A 21,867-nucleotide genomic window follows, 5' to 3' on the forward strand; every position below is an offset into this window, starting at 1 on the left:
TGGCGGTTTCGAGTTTTCCCATGCCGCTCAGGGGTAATCTCGGCAATTAACAAAACCCACGGAATTGCAAAATTTCCACGCAAAACGCATCGTATCATGGGAATCTCCTTTCGCGTCTCTTTGCTTTTTCTATAAACACACACATTCACACACCAAAACCGCCTTCTTTTCCAAGCCTCTCTCTCTCTCTCTCTTCTCTCTCTCTCTCTCTCTCTCTCTCTCTCTCTGTCTTTTCTTCTCCCTTATGGTTAGGGTTTCTCAAGCGCGTCTGCTTCGCCTATAAATATTTATATAAAACAAAAAAATAATGTTGCAGAAAACCCCTCCTACTCTCTGCAAATTTTCCGATTCCTCCCTCCTAGAACTTTCTAGGTCAACCATGGATTGATTCAGCTTATTTCTTGGTAATAACTCTCACTCAACAAGCTTTTCTCTTCTTTTTTGGTTTATGCCCTATTATAGAATTCAGGCACTGCAAGCTTTTTCAAGCTCGAGTAAAGTCTCCTTGTAGTTTCGGTCCTCTCTTATCTCTTTTGGTGTGTTTCTAGCTTCTTTGTGCGAATTTCTGAGTATTAGAAGGTAGCCTGGGAGTTGAAATAGGAATTTTCGTTCCTTAATATTATTAATTCTATTTAACTTTTCGGATTTGGAGGTCAAATTTTGATTCATGGCTAGGTTTTGTGTTTGTTTTTGGTATTTGACTCGCTGGGTTTCAATCAGATCTATGGTATTGCTTGGGATATTTCAATTTCAATCTAATTTTTGAGCAGCTCAAATTCAAACTTCGGTTACTCTACAAGGAAAAAAGAAGAAATAATATGAATTTGGTTAAGAAGTGTGTATTTTGCTGCTTTTGTTATCTCATTGATTGTTATGAAGAAGCCATTTATTCCATTCTATTTTTTGGGTCCTCTTTAATTGATCTAAAGAGTGTTTGGGTCGTTCCCGGCACTCTTAATAATAGCACCAAATTTTCTCTACCGAAAACTGAACCCTTTATTATTGTGTAGTAGATAAAGTTTACTTGTTTGAGAATGTTTCTGGATTTTACTTTGCTGCCTTCATCTTAGAACTCATTTTGTTTATCACACCGAATACAACACTGTGGCATTTTCTCCTAGTCCATTTCTTTCAACTCGACTCTTTTGAATGCTGACATTCTGTATCATTGTATTGTATAGGGGTGGCGGTACTGGAATGGAAATGTATAATGTTCCCGAACATGCGAATGATGAGGTTTATATGGTATGTTCTTGGTAATCGCTTGAAGATTTTGCTTTATCAGTAATCTTTTCTTGAATGATAAGTGAAATTTGTAAGCTCTTTCTGGGTTATTGAGCGTTTGTATCTTCACTTTTAGATTCAAGGCATGGAACAAAACCTGCATTTTACAACTCCCTTTGAACAAGTTGAAGCTATGTACAATGAAGGAGCCCCTGAGTATGTTGTTGATCAGGGCTTGTATTATCCGGCTGCCACCAACTATGGGTATTACTGTACAGGTAAATATAGTGCCCTTCTGTTGTGATAGATTAATATGATGGCTCATTTGTCTCATGTGTCTCATTTGTACATTATGTTGAATTAATATGGTCAGGATTTGAATCACCCGGTGAATGGGAGGACCACCGAAGGATTTTTGGCGTAGATGGTCCGGATATCCAGTACACGGTAAGTGATCTCTCTCTGTCGCCCACTTTTTTTTTTTTTGGTTTCTTAAGTGGCATTATTTGTGTTAATTCTCAAAATTCATCTCTATTTTTCAGGGTGCACAAAATGAAAGTTTGCCTTTTGTATATTATACACCTAGCTATGGATATGCACAGTCTCCATACAACCCATACAATCCTTACATACCTGGTGCTATGATAGGTGTTGATGGCCAACAGTATTGCACCGTCCCCCCTTATCAAAACTCTGTCTCTTCACCTGCTTATATCCCTCATGTTGTTCAACCTGATGTCGTTCCCAATAGTTCACCTGACTCATTGTTTGATAATGGAACATCAATTAATAGACCTGATGGAAGAGGGGTCAAATATAACTTAAATTCAGCTTCTGGAGGCTTCCCTAACACCCCCAAGTCCTCTGCAAATCAGATGAGTCCCTTGACAAAGGTATCAGAAGGTTCAAGAGGTAATGGACCGAGCAAGCATGCTGTTACACATGGCAGTGTTGTGTCTGGTCGTTTTTCAACCCCAGCCTCATCACATGTTCATCAGGTATTACTCTTTCTGTCAAGGTTTATGTGTTTTAATGTAGGAAGCCTCTTGTACTTAAAAAGTTTCTAATAGGATCATCTCTGATCTTAAGGCCATGATAGTTGGTTTTTCAGAGGACCTTTTAAACAGACTGTTGTGTTCATAGTTCTGATGTTGACTTGTGTGTTCGCAGGTTAGAAGTGCATCCGGCTCAATTTCGCCCGTGGATAACCTTCCAAATGGGAAAGTTTTGCCTAATCATAATCAATTGAAGGTCGAAATCCCTGTTGGTAATGGCTTGTCAAACTTCGGATCTATTGCTCAAGGACGGGGTCCCGTGGGTAAGCTTCGGCCAAAGTTTAATGTTGGCAGGGCCTTGAATGATGTACATGGTGGCCTAGAGGCTTTGGGTGAGCAGAATTGTGGTCCTAGAATCAATAGGTTAAAAAACCAAATAGCTGTTAAAGCCTACACGACTAAGGCAGGAGATTGTAATGCTCAAGGGAACATCATTATTCGTACTGATCAGTATAACAAGGATGAACTGCCTGTTGACTATGTGGATGCAAAATTTTTTGTAATAAAATCATACAGTGAGGATGATGTTCACAAGAGCATCAAATACAATGTTTGGTCATCTACACCCCATGGCAACAAGAAACTCAATAGTGCTTATGAAGATGCCCTAAGAATAGCTGCTGGAAAACCTAGAGGCTGTCCTATCTTCCTTTTCTTTTCTGTGAGTTCTATACCTGTTGGCTATTATTTTTTCGACGACATATATGATTTAACAGCCTTTTCAATTACCTCATCAGTAAACCATCTGTAGCAGGGCCTTGGTGATTCATTGGGTTATGCTAATATTGAATTGTCTATGCACAGGTTAATGCAAGTGGTCAATTCTGTGGCGTCGCAGAGATGGGTGGCCCGGTTGACTTCAACAAGGATATGGACTTTTGGCAGCAAGATAAATGGAGTGGGAGCTTCCCTGTTAAGTGGCACATCATTAAAGATGTGCCAAACACCAGTTTCAGGCACATTGTATTAGAGAACAATGAAAACAAGCCGGTGACTAATAGCAGGGATACACAAGAGGTATATTTAGATTTATTTTCCTATATTGCCTTGAGTTGCCAACTAGCATAGAGTTAGAAGTCATGCCATGCACCATGGTTACGGAGAAACGTGACTTGGAGAACAGGAACCCAGACTGCCAGGCAAGGCAGAATGGTTAAATGGTTGTGTGCAGGCACATAGCTTATAATTGCAATAAGTGTCGAGCATGTGGTGAATATGTGGGTTCCTTTGCACCATATAAATAGGGGATTTCTTAGGTTGGTTGTTAATTATGTATTTTTTTACTGTGCAGATCATGTATAAGAAAGGCTTGGAGATGTTGAAAATATTCAAGAATCACACATTGAAGACATCTTTACTTGATGACTTTATGTACTATGAAGAGCGTCAGAAATTCATGCAGGAAGAGAGAAGCAGGTTACTTGTTAGAAGTTTTGAAAGTCCATTTCTAGTAACGGGTTTGGCTCCCCCCCGCAAGCTAAACTCTGTGGGTGATGATGCAAACAACTCGAAAAAGACTCTTGTCCCTTCTTCTGCGCAGGTTTCCTCTAACTTTGGTGTTACAAACACAAGTATTACGAATGGACATGCTGAGAAAAAGGCACCTGAAGCAAAAGATGATGCTGTATCTACCTTAAAAATTGGTTCACTCACTATTAATCGAAAGCAGGTGGACTCAAAATCTTCAGCTGCTGCTGCTACTAACGCCAAAAGCTTTGATGTTGTTACTGTAGGTTCAATGCCTGTTAGAGTTAATGGATTTGCTGAATCCTTGGGTAATTTAACAGTTGGAACTATCCCTCTTGATCCTAGAGCATTACAACTAGAGGATGGTTCTCTTATCAAAAAGGGGGATCAACAGAAATGATTCAGAAGTAAATCTCAGTTTTCTTTTGTTGGTGCTATTTTGTGTCTTTGGCGGGTCCATCGAATACTGGGTTTATGATACTCGGTCATGGTTATAGGCAATGATAAAAATGGAATACTCACTCTGATCTGATATTGTCTCTTTTGTTTTTCACCCCCATTATTTAGTTCTTTTGCTCCAGTTGTTTCAGGTCCATACCTTAGTTATATCCTGGATTTTTTTTTTTTGGGGGGGGGGGGGGGGGGTTTGTTGCTCAAGTCAAGTGGAAATACAGTTTGATATTCAAGAATGAAAGATACAAAGAAATTTCTGTTATTAGCAACTAACATATCTGTAAGTCTTCAGAGTGCTGTGGTACCTTTTCTCCCTTGTTTACTGGGTATTTGGTTCTTTTCCTGATAGAATGTGGAGTTGAAATTGTATCAGGGATTTGCTGATGCTGTGTTCCTATCCATCGTAATAAAAAAGTGACAAGGATTGATTCACAATCTAACACATGTTTATTGTGTTTGAATTGTGAAAATTTGTTGCATTTGTGTCTTTCTTTTCTACGGCTGGTTGCTCATTTTTGTAAAGAGCTTAATATTTTGCGAATCGAGCTTGAACGATCTAAAAGGAAGCTGAATACGAGGCGAATTCGAACTATATCAAGCCAGTTTACAGCAGTATACAATGCTAGACTTCCCAACTTGATATTCCAATTCTTTTTTCTTCTCTAACCAATGTCGCACTATCACATGTGATTTTATTAGTATTGGCAACTCTAATGTCCATTAATTTAATTATTGCAACTCTAATGCCCTGTTAAAAGAAATAGACTATTGTTATGGGCACTCCATTTATTACTTTGAAACACTTCCAAACTTGCACAATATGAATTTTAGTGCCTTCACAATGTGGGGTGCACTAATCACTAAACGAGTGCTAATAACAGTTCTCTAGAAAAATCAGGTGACTGGGATGAATAATGTGGCGACGTCCGGATCACGACACGTGTCCGTCGTGCTTCCTTCTCCTTCCCTCAACACCTGACTAACCAAAACCGGATCTTTGACCTACCCTAATCCGAACCCATTTCTCCAGCTTCACGTTACTCTTTATAGAGTTTAACGCCAGTCAGTGACGCCGTAACCTATTGACTGTGGTCAAACAGTCAGGGGAATCAGTTGTTGTACTGTATGTACGTGATTCTCAGCGCTCAATTCGCGTCCCAACGACCCTTCACCGCGGGAGTGAGTGCAGTCGACGCGCCGCTTCTGGGGCAGCGTGGACTTCGCTCCTCCGCCGTTGAAATCTCTGATCAGGTACGTCGGCGTGTGCACTGGCACTGCCTTCTGTCATTGAGCAATTCCTACAGTTGAAAATTGCAACGTCTGCTTAGCTTTTGTCTTCGCTGTTCGTTACTCGTTCTGTTTTATTTTCTTCTTCTGTCTGTTTGGTTGCTGAGAAAACGAAGGAAAGTAAGGAAATTTATCTTCTCTCACTACTTTTTCTTATAAATTAATGGGGACATTAACTATTTGGATTTGCATGACTAATTTGGTGATTTGATATGTCAATTTCAGTTTAATTCATACGCAGTTTCGTCGACTTTTGCAAATTGAGCATTGGTATATGCAAATGCAGCACTTGAGGTAAGAAATATAATGCATGGCTTAATTCTTTCGGTTACCTTTCACCAAGGGTTCATTACAGTTACAAAGTTGGTGTGATGATAAAGTGCAAAGCATGGGTGACCAGTTAGATACCTGAGTTTTTGTAGCTTAATGGTATAATGCGGACCTTGATGAAGAACTATTTAATCACCCAGATATTGCTGAATGCTGTTGTTATGAACCGAGAAGTTATTTGCTGGTTCAAATTTCATTGAAGGGCTAAATTTGATGGTTTTTTCTTGTAGACGGTGACTGGCGGCCTAGCTTTTGCAGTTTGTGGTCGATTGTAATCTTATATTTTCCATCTTTGCTTCAACTGATTCATTTCAAAAAGGTATCCTTATGTATAAAGCTTCTACGTTATATTTGGAGATGGTTGAATGTCATATATATATTTATGCGCTCTCTATTCTATTCTATAGGTCAATATGACAAATTACTCAAACAGAAAAAGTTCCTCGGAACAGGAATGTGAAAAAGCAATTGTGCCTAAAGAAGAGATCTTGGATTTCGAGTTGCCTTCTGATGCTGCATTCTCAGGGCATTTCGGGGTATGCCCACCATTTCATGAATGTTTCTGCGAGTTTTCATATGATGTAATAATTGCAATATACATAGTTAATAATCCATTCTGGCAACTTTCTTAATTTTTTTTTTTTCTTCTTTCTTTACAATTCCAGAACAATGCCGCGAGTTCATCTGGGAGTAATACGCGATCGGATTTGATTGGAATGGGATTTTTACCATCACTTGTAGACAAAGTGATTGAACAAAAGGGTAGGTCATGCCAATTAAAGAACTCTCTTCTATTTTAATCGTCATGAAAGTGGGTGAGGGTTGTGGGATTAACAGGGCTTTGTAAGTTTAGAAGATGATAAGAAAGCAAACCACGCTGAAACTAGGCTGTTCACATGCACATGTGCACATTCATACAACCACGGTGGTTCAACAGGCCCCCATTTGATGCACTCAAATATGTTATTATCATTATCTGCATTTATATCCTTAATCACATGATCTGGTAATTTTTTTACCCTGGGAATTTTGATGATTGTGTTTCTATCTTCAAATTTAGGTGAAGGCGATGTAGAATTGTTATTGGAGGCACTTTTGTCGCATTCAGTAAGTAATGCATTGTTTGTTAATGTTTCTTAAAATGTCTTATACTTAGATTCTCCAGAATCATTTGTTAGTTCAATTGGAAATACTGAAATTAGCATCCTAGCATGGATGCAACCATCTCTCTGTCTCTTGATAGTTTGCATGCCGTAGGTTCTCTGGTTTTTCAGTTTTGAAATTAAGTGTTTGTCGGGGATTTCCCGAGGAATTTTGAATTCTTATAGTCTACCTGTTTTGGATTGAATAGGGTTCTCAAAAATCAGATTCTGGGTCATCAGATTCTCTGGATAGCTTATTTGATGACAAGGATGAAAGCAGTCCTCCGAAGGTTTCTAATATTATTCAACCAAAAGAGGTAAACTGCGAAAACTTCTGTAATCTTGTTTTCTGATGTTTCCTTTATGTATCCCAGAGGTCCTGGGGCTAGTCAGCTCTTTTGTGATTATTCTTCACAAGTCATTGGGTAACAATGTTGGTGACTTCCAATGCTACGCAAGCTTGAAGATTAGCTAAATCGTATTTGGAACTTTTCTCATAAAGCAGATCATTCTCCTCTCTTCTTGTGACGATGATAAAAGGGCAGCTGTTTATTATGATATTTTATTTTTCATGTGATCTTGTTTGTCTCAGTTTGCACATGGTTAGGCTCAATCTTTTATTTTTGGCAGGAGCCTGATTTAGCTGATGGACTTGATGAGGGAAAAAGGGCATCCTTACTGATGATGAATTTTTCTCCAAATGAAGTTGAGTTTGCAATTGATAAGCTCGGTAGGTTGAAATTTACAGAAATTTTATTGTGCGAAATTTTTTGAGTTATACTGGCTTTTTATATTGAAAAGAAACATGAGATATACAACAGAAGCTCACTCACTGGTTAACAGTTCTGCGCTTATGACTAATGTGAAATTCAGACATACTTATCATTAGTTATGTTACATAGATAAGTCCAAACATGTTTGTTTTTAGGCTCCTTAACATAGATAAGTCCAAACATGTTTGTTTTTAGGCTCCTTAACCAGGCGTATATGAAATCACTTTTACGGAATTGGATTAAGGATCTCGCTACAGAATGAAGCATATGCTAACAGTTTCAGTGATGTTTGAACCAAGGGAAGAGCTCTACAAAGTTACATTGTTGGAACTTGCTTACATAGCATTAATTTGAATATAATTTATTTTCTACTAGAACTCCCAACCCCCGCCCCCCGGGCTAAGATCATGAATTTCCACCTTGGCTTTTGTCCCTTTTGTTAATCATCCTATTAAATTTCCTACAATATTACGTTCGACAATATAGGTTGGTTAATCTCATTTTGATGCACAGGTGAAGATGCTCCAATTAATGATTTGGTGGATTTTATCATTGCCGCTCAGGTAGCTGTGAAACTTGAAAATGATATAGGTGATAGTACAACTCATGGTGATGAAGAAAAAGACGAGGTATAAAAATAATCCTTGCATTAAATTGTTATCTATGTGATGACATTTTTGGATGTTGGTAATCGGTTGTATCCTGTTTTTTGGTGGGCTTCTTGTGCACTTTTTTTTGTATTTATCATTCTTTAATAAAAAGATTTTCTTCTAAAAAAGACATTTTTGGATGTTGGTAACACAATTACATTATATTTGGGCAAAACGTGTTGAATACATGGTTTTGTTCTTTTGGAAAAAGAAAAAAACTAATGCATAAGCTTGGAAGCATAAAGTTTATGGAATGCTGTACTTTGCTCTCTAATTCCATTGGACACTAGATCAGATGAAAACCATGGTAATAACATGTGAGATAACTTACTGTTCCGGGTGGGTTATGTTTTTTTTTTTTCCACGCCATTAATAAATGGAAATGCATAATTTCAATTGTGTTAAATTTGTCTATAGTCTCTTAAAATATGCTGTTATTTCACTACATTCGTTGCCATGTGCTCCATTGGGTTTCCTGGAGTTTTTCCTGTGCATCTAAAAAGGGTTTTTAGTCAGAGTTCAATTTTAAAAAAGCGATAACTGAAAAGAAAGAAGATTTACCTTTCACCTTTGATCTCGCGTTACCCCCAACTTAAGCAATCATGCACAACTCTTCATGGTAAGAAAGGAGGTTTAGTTACTTGTCACAATGACAGCAGATGCAGATCTAAGGCAGGATTTTTTTTTTTTTCTTTCTCACTACATGTTCTCTTTGAATCATCAAGTGTGCAAAAATGTCTTTGGAGCATGCAATCACATGGTTGCCATGTTGTCTTGTAGATTTTTCACCAAGTGTTTGTTATATACTTATTTTATTTGCTATTATATTGTACAATACTTTAACCTTTTGATTCCCAGGATGCTAATGATGAAAAATTATATGGGACCATGGAGAAGACACTTCGTTTGCTTGAGATGGGTTTCTCTGAGAACCAAGTTTCTTGGGCAATCGAAAAGTTTGGTGAGTCTTTCATATCATTTGCTCCACTATACCTGAAAAGTAAAGAACGTAAACTGTTGAAATTTATTTTGGATGTAAGAATTTTTTTAAGAGGGGCGTTGTAACTGTACAAATAATACTTATGATGTGCTAATATAATCATTATTATTGGCATTACAACCGTATTGCATTCAACACAAAACAAATTGTTTTGAACTGTCAATTGTTACATGCAGTCTACTGGATTTTCAATGGAAGTGGCTGAGTCACTTGTAACGTGATTTGCTTAATTTCATCTTGTAGTTATATGGGTGATACATTTTTTTTTATTCGCTTATTGACAACTCTTATTTAACAATCATTTGTTGTTTCAGGTTCAAGAGCTCCAATTGGAGATCTTGCAGACTCAATCGTTGCATATCAAATTTCTGATGACTGTTATAAAGAAAATAAGGTCAGAATGCATTCTTATAATCAGTTATTGACTTTTCAAGTGCTGACGTACTTTGTGTATTTGTTTAGATTCCCATAGGCCCAACAAATTTTTAAATGTGTTCTTCGGTATAAAAGTGGCTGCAACTGCAAATAGTTCATTCTAATGGAAAGTTATATGCTTGGCTGTGCATGTCTTCGTACCAAATTGTGTTGGCAACCTTAACCTAATGTTTTTTATCTTGCAACTAATTATATATTTTATTTATGAAATCAACGACCTAACAGGACCTTACGAATTTTTGGATGTGCTTGTGGAAGAATTGATGTATTATCTTGCTTGTTTTATGGGTCTGTTCATTATTATTACAAGTTAGTTGTTGAAATATATGTTATCATCTCTGAGGGCTATGTTCATTACTTCTTTGCTTTCTAAACTGTATAGTCTTCTCATTCATCATTTAGATTGGTTTACTAATGTTTGGAACAATATATCTAGCGCAGTACTCGGCCCATTCAAACCATTCACGCACTGGAGTGGGTTCTAGGTTTTTTGCTACAGGATCATATGATTCAGTTAAAGTTGAAAATGAAGAATTTCATCCGCATACAGTTTCTCAATCAAGGGATTGCAATGCAGCAAACAATTCTTTAGGAAAGAGGCCTAAGCAAGAGTATAATTATGATGATTCAAATGTTGTTCCAACCGCAGTTCCTCAGTTTAGGGCGTTTAGACATGTTGCTTTCGAAGAAAAACGTAAAGGGAAAAGGCCAAGACAAGAGTATGTTGATAATTCAAACTCTTTCCTTGACCAAACATGGATGGAAGAAAAAGTTGACCCTATAATTGGCAATCTTGAAATGTCAAAACCTTTCAAAAGCAATCCTTGCAAGAGTGTGAATCGAATGATGGCTAAACCTCCATATTTCTTTTATGGAAATATTGTGAATTTAGCATATGATTCCTGGGCAAAAATTTCTCAGTTCTTATATGGGCTGGAACCTGAATACGTGAATACTCAATTATTTTCAGCCTTGAATAGAAGGGAAGGCTATGTACACAACCTCCCAACTGAGAACAGGTTTCACATCCTTCCAAAGCCACCAATGACCGTTGAGGATGCAATACCACATACAAAGAAATGGTGGCCTTCGTGGGATACAAGGAAGCAATTGACTTGCATCTGTTCTGAAACTAGTGGCATATCTCAGCTTTGTGATAGGCTTGGAAGGGTACTTTCTGATTCTCGTGGATTGCTCTCATCTGAGCAGCAGAGAGACGTCCTTCATCAATGTCGTTCATTAAATCTTGTGTGGGTTGGACGATACAAGCTGAGCCCCACAGAACCTGAATATTTAGAACGTATCCTAGGCTACCCATTGAATCACACTCAAGTTGCTGAGAGTAGTTTAACAGAAAGACTTCTTTCACTCAAATTTTGCTTTCAGACAGACACATTGGGTTATCATCTCTCTGCGTTGAAATCTATGTACCCAGGAGGATTAACAGTGTTCTCAATTTTCAGTGGAATCGGTGGAGCAGAAGTTGCTTTACATAGGCTTGGCATTAGTTTGAAAGGTGTTGTATCTGTGGAGACCAATGCAACAAAAAGGAAGATTCTAAGAAGGTGGTGGGAGAATACTGGACAAACTGGGCAACTGGAGCAAATTGAAGATGTTCATAAGCTGACAAGCACCAAACTTGAAAGTCTGATGAAGAAATTTGGTGGTTTTGATTTGATTATCTGTCAGCACCCATGCAGTGACTCAATCTCTAAGATTTCTCCACAGAGTGACAGTCTCCCAGGTTTTGACTTCTCCTTGTTTTATGAGTTTGTTCGTGTTTTGCAACGTGTAAGAACTATGTCAGAAAGAAAGAGGTGACAGCTTTTGCTGCCCTTTATAATTCATTCTGTGGTACATCTAACTTGTTAAGGATAACTAGATTCGTTCGTTTATGAAAAATTGAGCTTGAGAATGTCATGCCAATGTCTTTTAGATAAATTTAATACATACATGCAGAAAGATATAGCTTTGCATAAGTTGCAAAGTTGATGATGATGATGATGTCAATACTTGGATGTTAGCATTTAACATATGCTGGCCATTGATGTGCATAAGTTTCCAAACTGATGTTATTATTCAAGACTTAAGACTACTCTTGTATGTAATGAAATGTATCTTTAGGTCATGGAAATTTTCATGAGCAAGTTGAAGAATAAGTTGACTACTATATCCGTCTTGCTGTCAGTGTCATGGTTGGATCCCCAACTTGACTAGACAAGCACAGGAACAAATCATCCCACGCCAAGAATTCCTTCTGTTGGAGAATTACTTGTTGGCCAACTAACAAATCAGTCAATGCTCAAAATACACAGAATGTAGAACTACTTTTGATGATATTTGGGTGGGTTTAATTTGTCTTTTGTCTTGAAGTTTCTACGGCCTATACCTAAAGAATTTGGTTTTGAGTTTTGTGCTAGACAAAATCATTTAAACTGCTAAATCCGCCATGAAGAAGACTTGACAATTGCCTTCACCTCCATCCACTGTACTTGAAGGAACAAGTCAGGGAAGTTGATTGTTGGTCTAGAACTAGAATAGTCGGGAAAGTATGTAGCTCACAAAGGTCCCTCAACTCCACTGTACTTCCATCCAATGCTCTATTTTTATTTCTTTCTTGCTTATTAATTTCAATTGACAACGTGTTGAAAGCCATCTGGGTGAATCTTACGGTGGTCTTAGTCATTGAGCTGTCCCTTGCCATAGTTTGTCGCAATGAGAAAGGAAAAGACAAACGTCCAAATAAAGATGGGAAATTGTATTATAAATAAAGAACCGACGAAGGCAATAATTGAGCCTTCACACAAATTTTGAGATTGTTTTGAGTACATAATATTATACTTATTGCGAATAAATTCGTGGAATAATAATGCTTACTACTTATGGACTTCGGTTTCGGTTCAATGAATTCAATTCGAATAATATGATTTATAATCATAACTTGGCTTTTCTATAGAAAAGTCAGATAATCAACGCCAACCACTTTTGTTAATTTTTCTAAATGTTGATGGTTAATATTCCGATTGGAAAAAGCTTTCTTCTTTTTGAACACCTGATCGTCAATGATGGGCAATTATAATAGTGGAAGGGAAAGATACAAAATTTGGAGTGTAGATTACGTCCCGTTTAAGGGTCCCATAAATATTACGAATTAAACCATTTATTACCGCAAATTCTTAGATTTGGTAATGAAATAGATTAAAAAGTAAATATCTGAAAGAGAAATTTTTGAATGTAACTGTCACACCGTGACATGGTATTATTAAATATGATAAATGCTATTTGATCTTTAGCATGTTCTAATGTTACAAAATGTATGAAGCATCAATTCCCTTCTTCCTAAAACTTTTTATTAAAAAAAAATTAATTAAAAAAAAGTATCATAAATCTTTCTCATTTGGGCCAAGGCGGCTTGGAAGGCTATGGACCGGGCCATGAGCCAAAAGGTTTCATGGTTTTCATAATATTCAGGACAGTAAGTCAACTAGTCAACAGGAAAAAGAAATTCACCGCAATTTATGATTGCGATGGGAAGACTCACGTTGAAACTCAACTTTACTAATTCTAGGGTTTATACTGTAGATCTTTGTTTCCATCCACAAACACTTCTAAACGTTCCATCACCGACTCACGCGCAAAGGGCAAAATCTAAAGTAAAATATAAAACAATCACCCTTATTTTGAAAATAAAAAATAAAAATTGTTATCAAACATGTTTTCAGTTTTTCAATTGAAAATAGGAATCTCAAGTTCCCAACATAAAAGGAGACTATCAAGGCTTTAGCGAAATGGATGTTATAAAAAAGAATATAAGTAAATTGTGTTATTTAAATATTCATGTCTAATAATATATCTCTTCTTAATGTTGATAATGTCTTAACTCAATAATTTCACAGTAAATTAATGTTACTTGAAAATTTGACCCCTCTAAAATTAGGAGAAAAAGATGTTTGCAAAAGGAAGTAGCAACGTATTATTTTCATATTTTACTATTTTTATTAACATTTTGTAAATACTGAGACTCGAAATCCGTCCAGATTAATACATTTTTTTAAAAAAAATTTCTCATTCGGACATCCTAAGAAATATGAGGAACATATGTCTAGGCAAGTTGGGCGAGTTAATGCACCACTACATCCCATTTTGTTCTCCAATACACATAAACAGATATACTTTTCTAATCTAGGATAAAATATTCAAATATAAACAAATCAATTTATTAATTTTTTACAACAATGATATACTATACAACATAGAGAAACTGCTTGGCTACTGCTTTACAGGCCAGCTTGTCGTGGACTGGCTGGCGCTCTCTCTCTCTCTCTCTCTCACACGGACACTCAACCACTTTCTCACACACATTTTACTGAAAAGCACCCTCCTTTAAAAACCAGAAAAATCAAAGCAGCTACATTTTCTCTTATTTCCCATTATCAGAACTTTTATGTCTGGTTGGTGAGTATTTCATGCTGCATCTACTTTGAATCTTCGTTCTTTTTACGTATTTATTTATGTTTCTTTTCCTTCATACTCAGCTTTTCCGCGGCCTTTTTACTACGAGTCTACACCACAAGCGTTAGATTTGTTGTTTCTTTTTTCTTTCCTTGTTTTGGGGGTGTGGGAGGGATTGGTGTTCCCTTTCTTTGCTGTTTGGCACTGATAGTGATGTTCCATTCATTCATTCTTGACCCACATTACTATCAGCATCAAATCTACAATTGCCTTCTCAGCACTTTTCAAGCTTATATATTTCGAGTTTTGCTTACAACCCTTATGTGCGTCCTGTTTGTTTGAAGGTAAAACAAACCAAAAGGGTTGTCTTTTATGTACTTCAATGATCCAATGCCATTCTGATTCTGAATATTTCTCTGCATTCTTTTTCTGGGTTTGAAGCTTGGCATGCTTATAAGCTTTTGATGGTGTAATGCGGTTAATATTTTTTATTATGGGTTGTGGGTAAACAGAAAAAGTATAAATGTCAATTCTGGGTCATCTTGCATCTATCAAGATGCATTCGATTTAGTTCATTTACTGATGTTGCTTCATTGATGTCTTTTCTTCTTTAATGTAGATTTGGAGTTGTCAAGGCTCACCTTAGTGACCTTGGTAATGATCTGACTTGTTGTAAAGCCTGGTTCTTTGTCTACAACTTTGAGATTTGGTATTATTGCTTAAGCATTCAAGGAAGTGGAACCATGGAAGAGACATTTGTACCATTTCGGGGAATCAGGAATGATCTTCAAGGGAGATTTATGTGTTACAAGCAAGACTGGACTGGTGGTTTGAAGGCAGGCTTCAGGTATATCTTCTCTTGGTATCATCATATTACAGGATACTGCATCGTATTCAACTGTAAATATTGCGAAATTTTGGTTGAAATATTATTCTGGTTTGCTAACTTGTTTAATTGTCTCAGGATTTTGGCCCCCACCACTTATATATTCTTTGCATCAGCCATTCCAGTTATTTCATTTGGTGAACAATTAGAGAGAGATACAGGTAATATTTTATACCGGATACTCCATTGAATGCCTTGTGGTTTTCGGTGTGATTTATACATTATGCATTATATTTATGGTTTGGCATCATTTCTGGTGTTGACAGATGGGGTTCTCACAGCAGTTCAGACGTTAGCATCTACTGCTTTATGTGGAATTATACACTCCATCCTTGGGGGTCAGCCTTTGCTGATTCTCGGAGTTGCAGAGCCAACTGTGATTATGTACACCTTTATGTTCAATTTCGCCAAAAATAGACCGGATTTGGGATCAAAGCTCTTTTTAGCATGGACTGGATGGTATCATCTTTTCTTGGTGCTAACAAATGGATTGATATTGTGATTTCTGATGTTAACATTAATCTCTCTATCTTGCAATTATCCTTTTCTGGAAAAAAATTCTTGGGTAACTCTTTTTTGACTTTGAATCTGCCTTTATTACATTGATGTGCAGGGTGTGCGTCTGGACTGCAATATTGCTGTTCCTGCTGGCTATATTAGGAGCTTGCTCCATTATAAACAGATTCACTCGTCTTGCAGGAGAGTTATTTGGCCTTCTCATTGCAATGCTTTTCATGCAGGAAGCTATTAAAGTAGGAACATCCTTCTCTTTCTATCCCTGAATTTTTACTGGCTTCAAGAAAAATTGCTTCCTTATTGCACTTGTAGTTTACGATTTATGTTAAAAGAGACAGGAGACTTGGAGTAATTGTTGTTCTGCATTTTCTAGCTGTACCAACTTTTTTATAGATGTAGTTCTGAATTGTATTTTATAGGGACTAGTTCATGAATTTCGCATACCTGAAAGAGAAAACCCAAAGTCAGTTCAATTTCAACCTTCATGGAGATTTGCAAACGGGATGTTTGCTTTGGTTTTGTCATTTGGCCTTCTACTTACTTCTTTAAAAAGCAGAAAAGCAAGGTCTTGGCGGTATGGGTCTGGTAAGTCCATTTTTGTTCAGAGTTACATGCACACATGTAAAGTTGCCTATTTATTAGTTTGCATACCCTACAAGAGATTGATCCAATTAAATATTTCCTTCTCGCAGGGTCGCTCCGTGGTTTTGTAGCAGATTATGGTGTGCCATTGATGGTGTTGATCTGGTCTGCTGTTTCCTATATACCTGCTGGAAATGTTCCAAAAGGAATTCCAAGGCGCCTCTTCAGTCCAAATCCATGGTCACCAGGAGCATACGAGAATTGGACTGTCATCAAGGCATTGCCACATCCTCTACATGATTGATATGTCTTTTTGTTTTTCAGCTTGATACATGAGGATATTAATGGTTGCTAAAATTACAGGACATGCTAAGTGTTCCAGTGATTTATATAATTGGAGCTTTCATTCCAGCAACAATGATTGCAGTGCTGTACTATTTTGATCACAGTGTAGCTTCCCAACTTGCTCAGCAGAAAGAATTCAATTTGAGAAAACCACCTTCGTTCCATTATGATCTACTTCTCTTAGGGTTCATGGTATGCAAATTCCCCTCACAGCGTCATTCACTTTTTCTGTAATGCTCCTGCCAGAAAGTTCAGTGGTTGCAAAAAGGAAAGAAAAAAAAAAAGCACCCGGTTTTCCATTTGCTTTGAGATTGAGAGGTTTTTGCAACATGACAGGTCATAATATGTGGTCTCATAGGCATTCCCCCATCCAATGGTGTCATACCACAATCTCCAATGCATACGAAAAGCTTGGCCACACTGAAGCACCAGGTAGGCATATGGAATAGAATCAATGAAGTCTAGTAAATTGCAGTGCTTTCATTTTCAAAGCTTGTCTATCAGTTACGTTAGTTGAGTTGCTCCACCTCACAGTTCTCTGTTCAGTAACCAGAGGTTGTAAGTTTAACACCAACTCAGTGACCCTTAAGGACCCAAAAGGGCACAAATTAAACATTAAAATGTGTTCAGAACATGGAGATGCACATATTGACACACAGCCAACCATCCACTCTTTTGTGATTTATATTATCTTTACAACGATGCAGTTATTACGCAATCGACTTGTAGCTACAGCAAGGAGATGTATGAAAAACAATGCCAGCTTGGGACAAGTATATGGAAGCATGCAACAAGCATATCAACAGATGCAAACCCCACTAACATACCAGGAACCTTCAGCTCGGGTATGATGACTTGATATGCCGTTCACCTTTTCATTCTTTTGTTCATTCATATGATAACAATGCTAACCGTTGTTCAACCTTCCCTAAACCCTGAGAGCAGGGATTAAAGGAATTGAAGGATTCAACTTTTCAAATGGCTTCAAGCATGNNNAACATAAATGCTCCAGTTGATGAGACAGTGTTTGATGTTGAGAAAGAGATTGATGATTTATTGCCTGTGGAGGTGAAGGAACAGCGGCTCAGCAACTTGCTTCAAGCTACTTTTGTAGGAGGATGTGTTGCAGCCATGCCTTTTCTTAAAATGATCCCTACATCGGTACTCTGGGGTTATTTTGCCTTTATGGCTGTTGAGAGCTTACCAGGTAACCAATGTTGGGAGAGGATTCTACTGCTCTTCACGGCCCCAAGTAGAAGATACAAGTAACCTCTTGACCCTTTTTGTCCTAACGCACTCTTTATTTTGTTTTACCAATTTGTCAACAAATTTAATTGAACTATGTTCATTCTCATGTTCAGAGTACTTGAGGAATACCACGCCACTTTTGTCGAAACAGTACCGTTCAAGACAATTGCAGCATTCACAATTTTCCAAACTGCTTACTTGTTTGTGTGCTTTGGAATTACATGGATTCCTATTGCTGGGGTTCTTTTCCCATTAATGATCATGTTTCTGGTTCCTGTTAGACAATACGTTTTGCCCAAGTTCTTCAAAGGGGCACACCTTCAAGATTTAGATGCTGCAGAGTATGAAGAGGCACCTGCTTTACCATTCAACCTTGCAACTGTAAGTTTTCATTCTCTCACACACTGTTTCCTAATAAACAGGACCTGCAATATGCTTAAGTGTTACCTCTTAGGCAGTGCATAAACCGAAATTGAATAGACGCCTTTTGGCAATGTTTACAAAACAATTCATGAACTGGTTAATCAGTGTGTAATAAATCTGGATGCAAACGTCTCTTTTTTAAGAAAAAGAATAGAAGCATACAATAATTTGTACACATAAAGGGCCACTTGGCGACTCACTTCAACTTATACATCTTGTTCATTCGATGTGTTTCACATCAGGAGCGGGAGATGAGTAGGCAAGCTTCATTTGCAGATGATGTTGAGATTTTAGATGGGATAGTTACTAGAAGCCGGGGCGAGATCAGGCATATCTGCAGTCCTAGAATGGCAAGTTCAGCTACAACACCATCCAACGAATTCAAAAGTATACAAAGCCCACTGTTCTCAGATAAGATATACAGTCCTCGTTTAAGTGAGCTGAGAGGTGAGCCAAGTCCTCAGAATGGTGGAAACGGGCAATTTAGTCCAAGGACTGGAGAAGCAAGATCATCTAATCTTGCGAAGAGTGGTTGAACCTTAGAAGTTAAACTTAGATAAAAATGGAGCAAGTATTACCTGCAAATTATAGTCAAAGTACTTAAGAGTAATTTGGGGTTGGTTTTGTGAACATGCAGGAAATCTGCAATGGCATTTCCCCTTCTTCTACTTAAGTTAATTCTAAATGCGGCAATTTTTTGTAAAGTGATCTAAATCTGTGAAATGTATTGGGAGGAGATTTGTAAGTTGTAACCACGAAAATCTATCAATGCCACTATTAAATATGAAGGAACTTTATACTTACAATTTTTGGGCCAAATGAAGAAACTATACACCTATTGGCATCCATTTTTGTTCTCCAAGCCTAAGTTATTTCACTTCTAAATAAGACTACAATGTAGCATCTTCATCTTTCCAATGGAAAATGATGGTATCGATGGGCGAATCATGATTTTGTTAATTAATGGTGTCTGGAACCTGGAAGGCAACATTCCAATGCACGTAACAACTGCAAGAATTTTTTTTATTTTTTTTGCCAGAACAACTACAAGATTCACTCTTATAAAAAAAAAAATTTTGTCAATGCAAGGCAGAGAAACAACGTCTGAACTGTTATAAATATTCTGTCTTCATTTCCTTTTTGGGGAGTGGCTGACACTGTTAAAATACTCGGTGACATCGTTTTACACATCAGGAACCTATATTCTCGCTCTCTATACAACTCCGCACTCTTACTAGACTCTATCTTGTGAGAATGCAGAGGCTCCTCAGAGAGTGCAATTCGCGTTACCCTTTACAGATTTGGAGAGGCAAAGTAAGATGAGTGACCACAGCTCTCCCATGTTAACCTTCAAGATTGACGCGTACATGAGGTCCCTACTCCTTGGTTTTCACTTGCAATCAAATGATGTTGTGTGGTAGTTTTCACAGCATTTGACTTGGGACTTAGTGGGAAACTTTTTCTACATAACTTCACTAGCAGTGTAGGTCCCTTGGCTACTCATTACTATTGTTTTGCCTGATTGTATGCCGTGCATGTTTAGTTGCTGATTTTGATGAAATTCTCTTGGGAGAACTTGCAAGGTAGCAGCTGGAGAAGTTCCTCTCCTATCAAATATGGCAACATTGTCTCTAACATCTCTCATAAAAAATGTCAGAGTTTTGCTCGGCCATCGACTGACATCATCGACCATCAGCTTTCCTCAAAATGTTAATAGGAATTAGAAACACATGATGATTAGATCATAAGTTGGGATAGCAAATTGGTAATTCCCGCTTGCACAGGTTTATAGTTTGTTTCCTTGTTTGGTATGCAGAAAGGCCACTTCAGTAACTTCCAAAGAAACCAAGCATTCACACTTCATAAAAAGGCAAAATAGCATTAAATCTTACATCGACGGTATCACTTATTTTGCTGCCAAAAATTCACCCAATACAACAAACTGGAACCTCAGAAAGAAAACTGAAAACCTTGACATCAAGAGCTGCTGAATTTACGACCAGACAGCCTCTCCGACTCGAATAGTATATGATTTATAAGTCCCCTTGCGGCACTGAGAACCAAGGAAGACAGATTAAAATTTTGAATTACAAAGATTCCATCAAGAAACTTGAATAAGAAATGCATTGTATGCAAGTCTTTGTGCGCATTATTTGAAGAACTGGTCATCAATTAGCTTTCAAATGAACCCATGAAGCATGATATACAAAAAAGTCGAAAATGAGAGTTGAGAAAACAATCAAATATACTTACTCATCCTTCAACTTTTGAATCTTCTCTGGATCTGTCTCAAGCATATGTTTCTTGAACTGCTGCCGCACCATATCAACCACAAGTTCCGTATTGTGTTGCTGCATCATTAACAAAACAAGAACCCAAATTCAATTTCAATAAGTTTGGATAGATTTTGTTAGAGTGTACATTTATGTTGCATTTGTTTGATCAATTTCCTAAAATCAGGGAAGATGCATTTCCTAAAAAAATCTGGGACAATTGCTTCTTAAGAACTGATTAAAATCTCATTGAGAAATGACAACAAACACATTTTTCACTAAGAAAAAGATGTGCGTGGGTGTGTGTGAGAGAGAACTTTGCATACCCGATGACCAACATATTTAGCTCTTCGAAGACACTCGCGGTAAAGCTACAACGACAAACGATCATTTAAGCTCAAAAAATGGCAAGCAAAATGATTAAATTTTTGGATATAAACAGTGAGGAAATCAAGAATTTTCCGATACTAACTCTGATCACATTATTCGCGAGCTCAGGAGGCAATGCGGTTTGCAGAGACGGCATGTTCTTATTTTTCCTGTACAAAAATCCCAATCACAATCAACACAGTCAAATATTATGGATTTATAATCGGCACGCAATGCAGTAATTCAAAGAGGCAAACTGTCGAACACCTTGCGGGCAACTTCAAGCATGCCGCGATGAAACAATGAAATGCATAGATCGATATCAGGAAGAGGTAAGAATCGAAATCGGTGGAAGCGGCAGAGACAGAATGTGTTTGTTACCTGCGACTGTGCGAGAGTGAGTCGGTGACTTAGAGCCCAACGGCAAAACTCAATTCGACTGCTGCAGCGGAAATGGTTTGACTATTTGCGTCGTTGGGTCGGGCTAATACAAGGTTATCTCAATAGATACGACATGTTGTACAGCAGTCATTCTTTTTTCTTCTTTTTTTAACAAGCAATAATCTAAAGTACTGAGTAGGGGTGGGCACTCAAACCGGCAAACCGAAAATTCGAGCCGAACCACACCGAATCAAACCGGAAAAAAACCGAGTTGACCAAAAAGTCAAAAACCGGTCAAAAACCGAACCGGACCGGTTTGGACCGGATTCGGATCCGGTTCCATGTCTTCAAAAACCGAACCGGGCCGAACCGAACCGGTGAAACTAAAAAAATATATAATTTCAATATATATTTATATTTAATGCTATATTTTTAATTTCACTAAAAAAAAACCTAATATTTATCCAAGTTCAATGTCAAAATATCTCTCTTTTCTCACTTTAATATTTATTAATTATATGAAATTGAATAATTTGTTAATTTTCAAGTAAAAAAAATAATATTTCAGTTGAGAAT

At 37.4% G+C, this 21,867-nt stretch overlaps 4 protein-coding genes across 7 annotated transcripts; 3 read left to right on the plus strand and 1 right to left on the minus strand.

Annotated features, from left to right (window-relative positions):
* Window positions 1–184: 184 nt before the first annotated feature.
* On the plus strand, window positions 185–4,686 carry LOC117613883 (YTH domain-containing protein ECT4-like). Its single transcript, XM_034342491.1, has 8 exons — window positions 185–404; window positions 1,182–1,245; window positions 1,361–1,502; window positions 1,598–1,671; window positions 1,767–2,222; window positions 2,395–2,940; window positions 3,084–3,296; window positions 3,571–4,686. Exons 2-8 carry the CDS (start codon window positions 1,198–1,200, stop codon window positions 4,144–4,146), a joined length of 2,055 nt encoding a protein of 684 aa, XP_034198382.1. The 5' UTR covers window positions 185–404; window positions 1,182–1,197; the 3' UTR covers window positions 4,147–4,686.
* Window positions 4,687–5,156: 470 nt separating this feature from the next.
* On the plus strand, window positions 5,157–11,760 carry LOC117614850 (probable inactive DNA (cytosine-5)-methyltransferase DRM3). 3 transcript variants are annotated; one of them, XM_034343766.1, is made up of 12 exons: window positions 5,157–5,450; window positions 5,712–5,780; window positions 6,047–6,135; window positions 6,224–6,352; window positions 6,482–6,578; window positions 6,877–6,923; window positions 7,168–7,275; window positions 7,589–7,688; window positions 8,245–8,360; window positions 9,240–9,342; window positions 9,696–9,775; window positions 10,258–11,760. In XM_034343766.1, exons 4-12 carry the CDS (start codon window positions 6,230–6,232, stop codon window positions 11,635–11,637), a joined length of 2,154 nt encoding a protein of 717 aa, XP_034199657.1. In that variant the 5' UTR covers window positions 5,157–5,450; window positions 5,712–5,780; window positions 6,047–6,135; window positions 6,224–6,229; the 3' UTR covers window positions 11,638–11,760. The 3 variants fall into 3 exon arrangements, with proteins under 3 accessions (XP_034199657.1, XP_034199658.1, XP_034199659.1); XM_034343767.1 differs by lacking the exon at window positions 5,157–5,450 and adding an exon at window positions 5,587–5,606; XM_034343768.1 differs by lacking the exons at window positions 5,157–5,450; window positions 5,712–5,780; window positions 6,047–6,135; ... (1 more) ...; window positions 6,482–6,578; window positions 6,877–6,923 and having other exon boundaries at window positions 7,179–7,248; window positions 7,333–7,688.
* Window positions 11,761–14,095: 2,335 nt separating this feature from the next.
* On the plus strand, window positions 14,096–19,056 carry LOC117615210 (boron transporter 1-like). Its single transcript, XM_034344252.1, has 13 exons — window positions 14,096–14,271; window positions 14,888–15,115; window positions 15,233–15,315; window positions 15,421–15,613; window positions 15,768–15,906; window positions 16,090–16,255; window positions 16,363–16,529; window positions 16,616–16,789; window positions 16,934–17,029; window positions 17,305–17,442; window positions 17,543–17,862; window positions 17,959–18,226; window positions 18,511–19,056. The coding sequence occupies exons 2-13, from the start codon at window positions 15,012–15,014 to the stop codon at window positions 18,802–18,804; spliced, it is 2,142 nt and encodes a 713-aa protein (XP_034200143.1). The 5' UTR covers window positions 14,096–14,271; window positions 14,888–15,011; the 3' UTR covers window positions 18,805–19,056.
* A 1,023-nt stretch (window positions 19,057–20,079) lies between these two features.
* Window positions 20,080–21,468, minus strand: LOC117614191. 2 transcript variants are annotated; one of them, XM_034342917.1, is made up of 6 exons: window positions 21,292–21,361; window positions 21,178–21,188; window positions 21,014–21,080; window positions 20,868–20,912; window positions 20,522–20,619; window positions 20,080–20,321 (listed from the first exon to the last, which is right to left on the minus strand). In XM_034342917.1, exons 3-6 carry the CDS (start codon window positions 21,065–21,067, stop codon window positions 20,246–20,248), a joined length of 273 nt encoding a protein of 90 aa, XP_034198808.1. In that variant the 5' UTR covers window positions 21,068–21,080; window positions 21,178–21,188; window positions 21,292–21,361; the 3' UTR covers window positions 20,080–20,245. The 2 variants fall into 2 exon arrangements, with proteins under 2 accessions (XP_034198808.1, XP_034198807.1); XM_034342916.1 differs by lacking the exon at window positions 21,178–21,188 and having other exon boundaries at window positions 21,292–21,468.
* Window positions 21,469–21,867: the final 399 nt, after the last annotated feature.

Source organism: Prunus dulcis, chromosome 1 (genome assembly GCF_902201215.1).
Source record: "Prunus dulcis chromosome 1, ALMONDv2, whole genome shotgun sequence".
Taxonomy (NCBI): Eukaryota; Viridiplantae; Streptophyta; class Magnoliopsida; order Rosales; family Rosaceae; genus Prunus; species Prunus dulcis.

Bases quoted from the DNA above. Each gene is read 5' to 3' on its own strand.
- LOC117613883 (XM_034342491.1), top strand. From the start codon at position 1,198: ATGGAAATGTATAATGTTCCCGAACATGCGAATGATGAGGTTTATATG. The intron at 1,246-1,360 runs GTATGTTCTTGG...CTTCACTTTTAG, and splicing joins CGAATGATGAGGTTTATATG to ATTCAAGGCATGGAACAAAA. The intron at 1,672-1,766 runs GTAAGTGATCTC...TCTATTTTTCAG, and splicing joins GTCCGGATATCCAGTACACG to GGTGCACAAAATGAAAGTTT.
- LOC117614850 (XM_034343766.1), top strand. From the start codon at position 6,230: ATGACAAATTACTCAAACAGAAAAAGTTCCTCGGAACAGGAATGTGAA. The intron at 6,353-6,481 runs GTATGCCCACCA...TTACAATTCCAG, and splicing joins CATTCTCAGGGCATTTCGGG to AACAATGCCGCGAGTTCATC. The intron at 7,276-7,588 runs GTAAACTGCGAA...TATTTTTGGCAG, and splicing joins ATATTATTCAACCAAAAGAG to GAGCCTGATTTAGCTGATGG.
- LOC117614191 (XM_034342916.1), bottom strand. From the start codon at position 21,067: ATGCCGTCTCTGCAAACCGCATTGCCTCCTGAGCTCGCGAATAATGTG. The intron at 20,913-21,013 runs GTTAGTATCGGA...TTGTCGTTGTAG, and splicing joins TCGCGAATAATGTGATCAGA to CTTTACCGCGAGTGTCTTCG. The intron at 20,322-20,521 runs GTAAGTATATTT...CTTGGTTCTCAG, and splicing joins ATTCAAAAGTTGAAGGATGA to TGCCGCAAGGGGACTTATAA.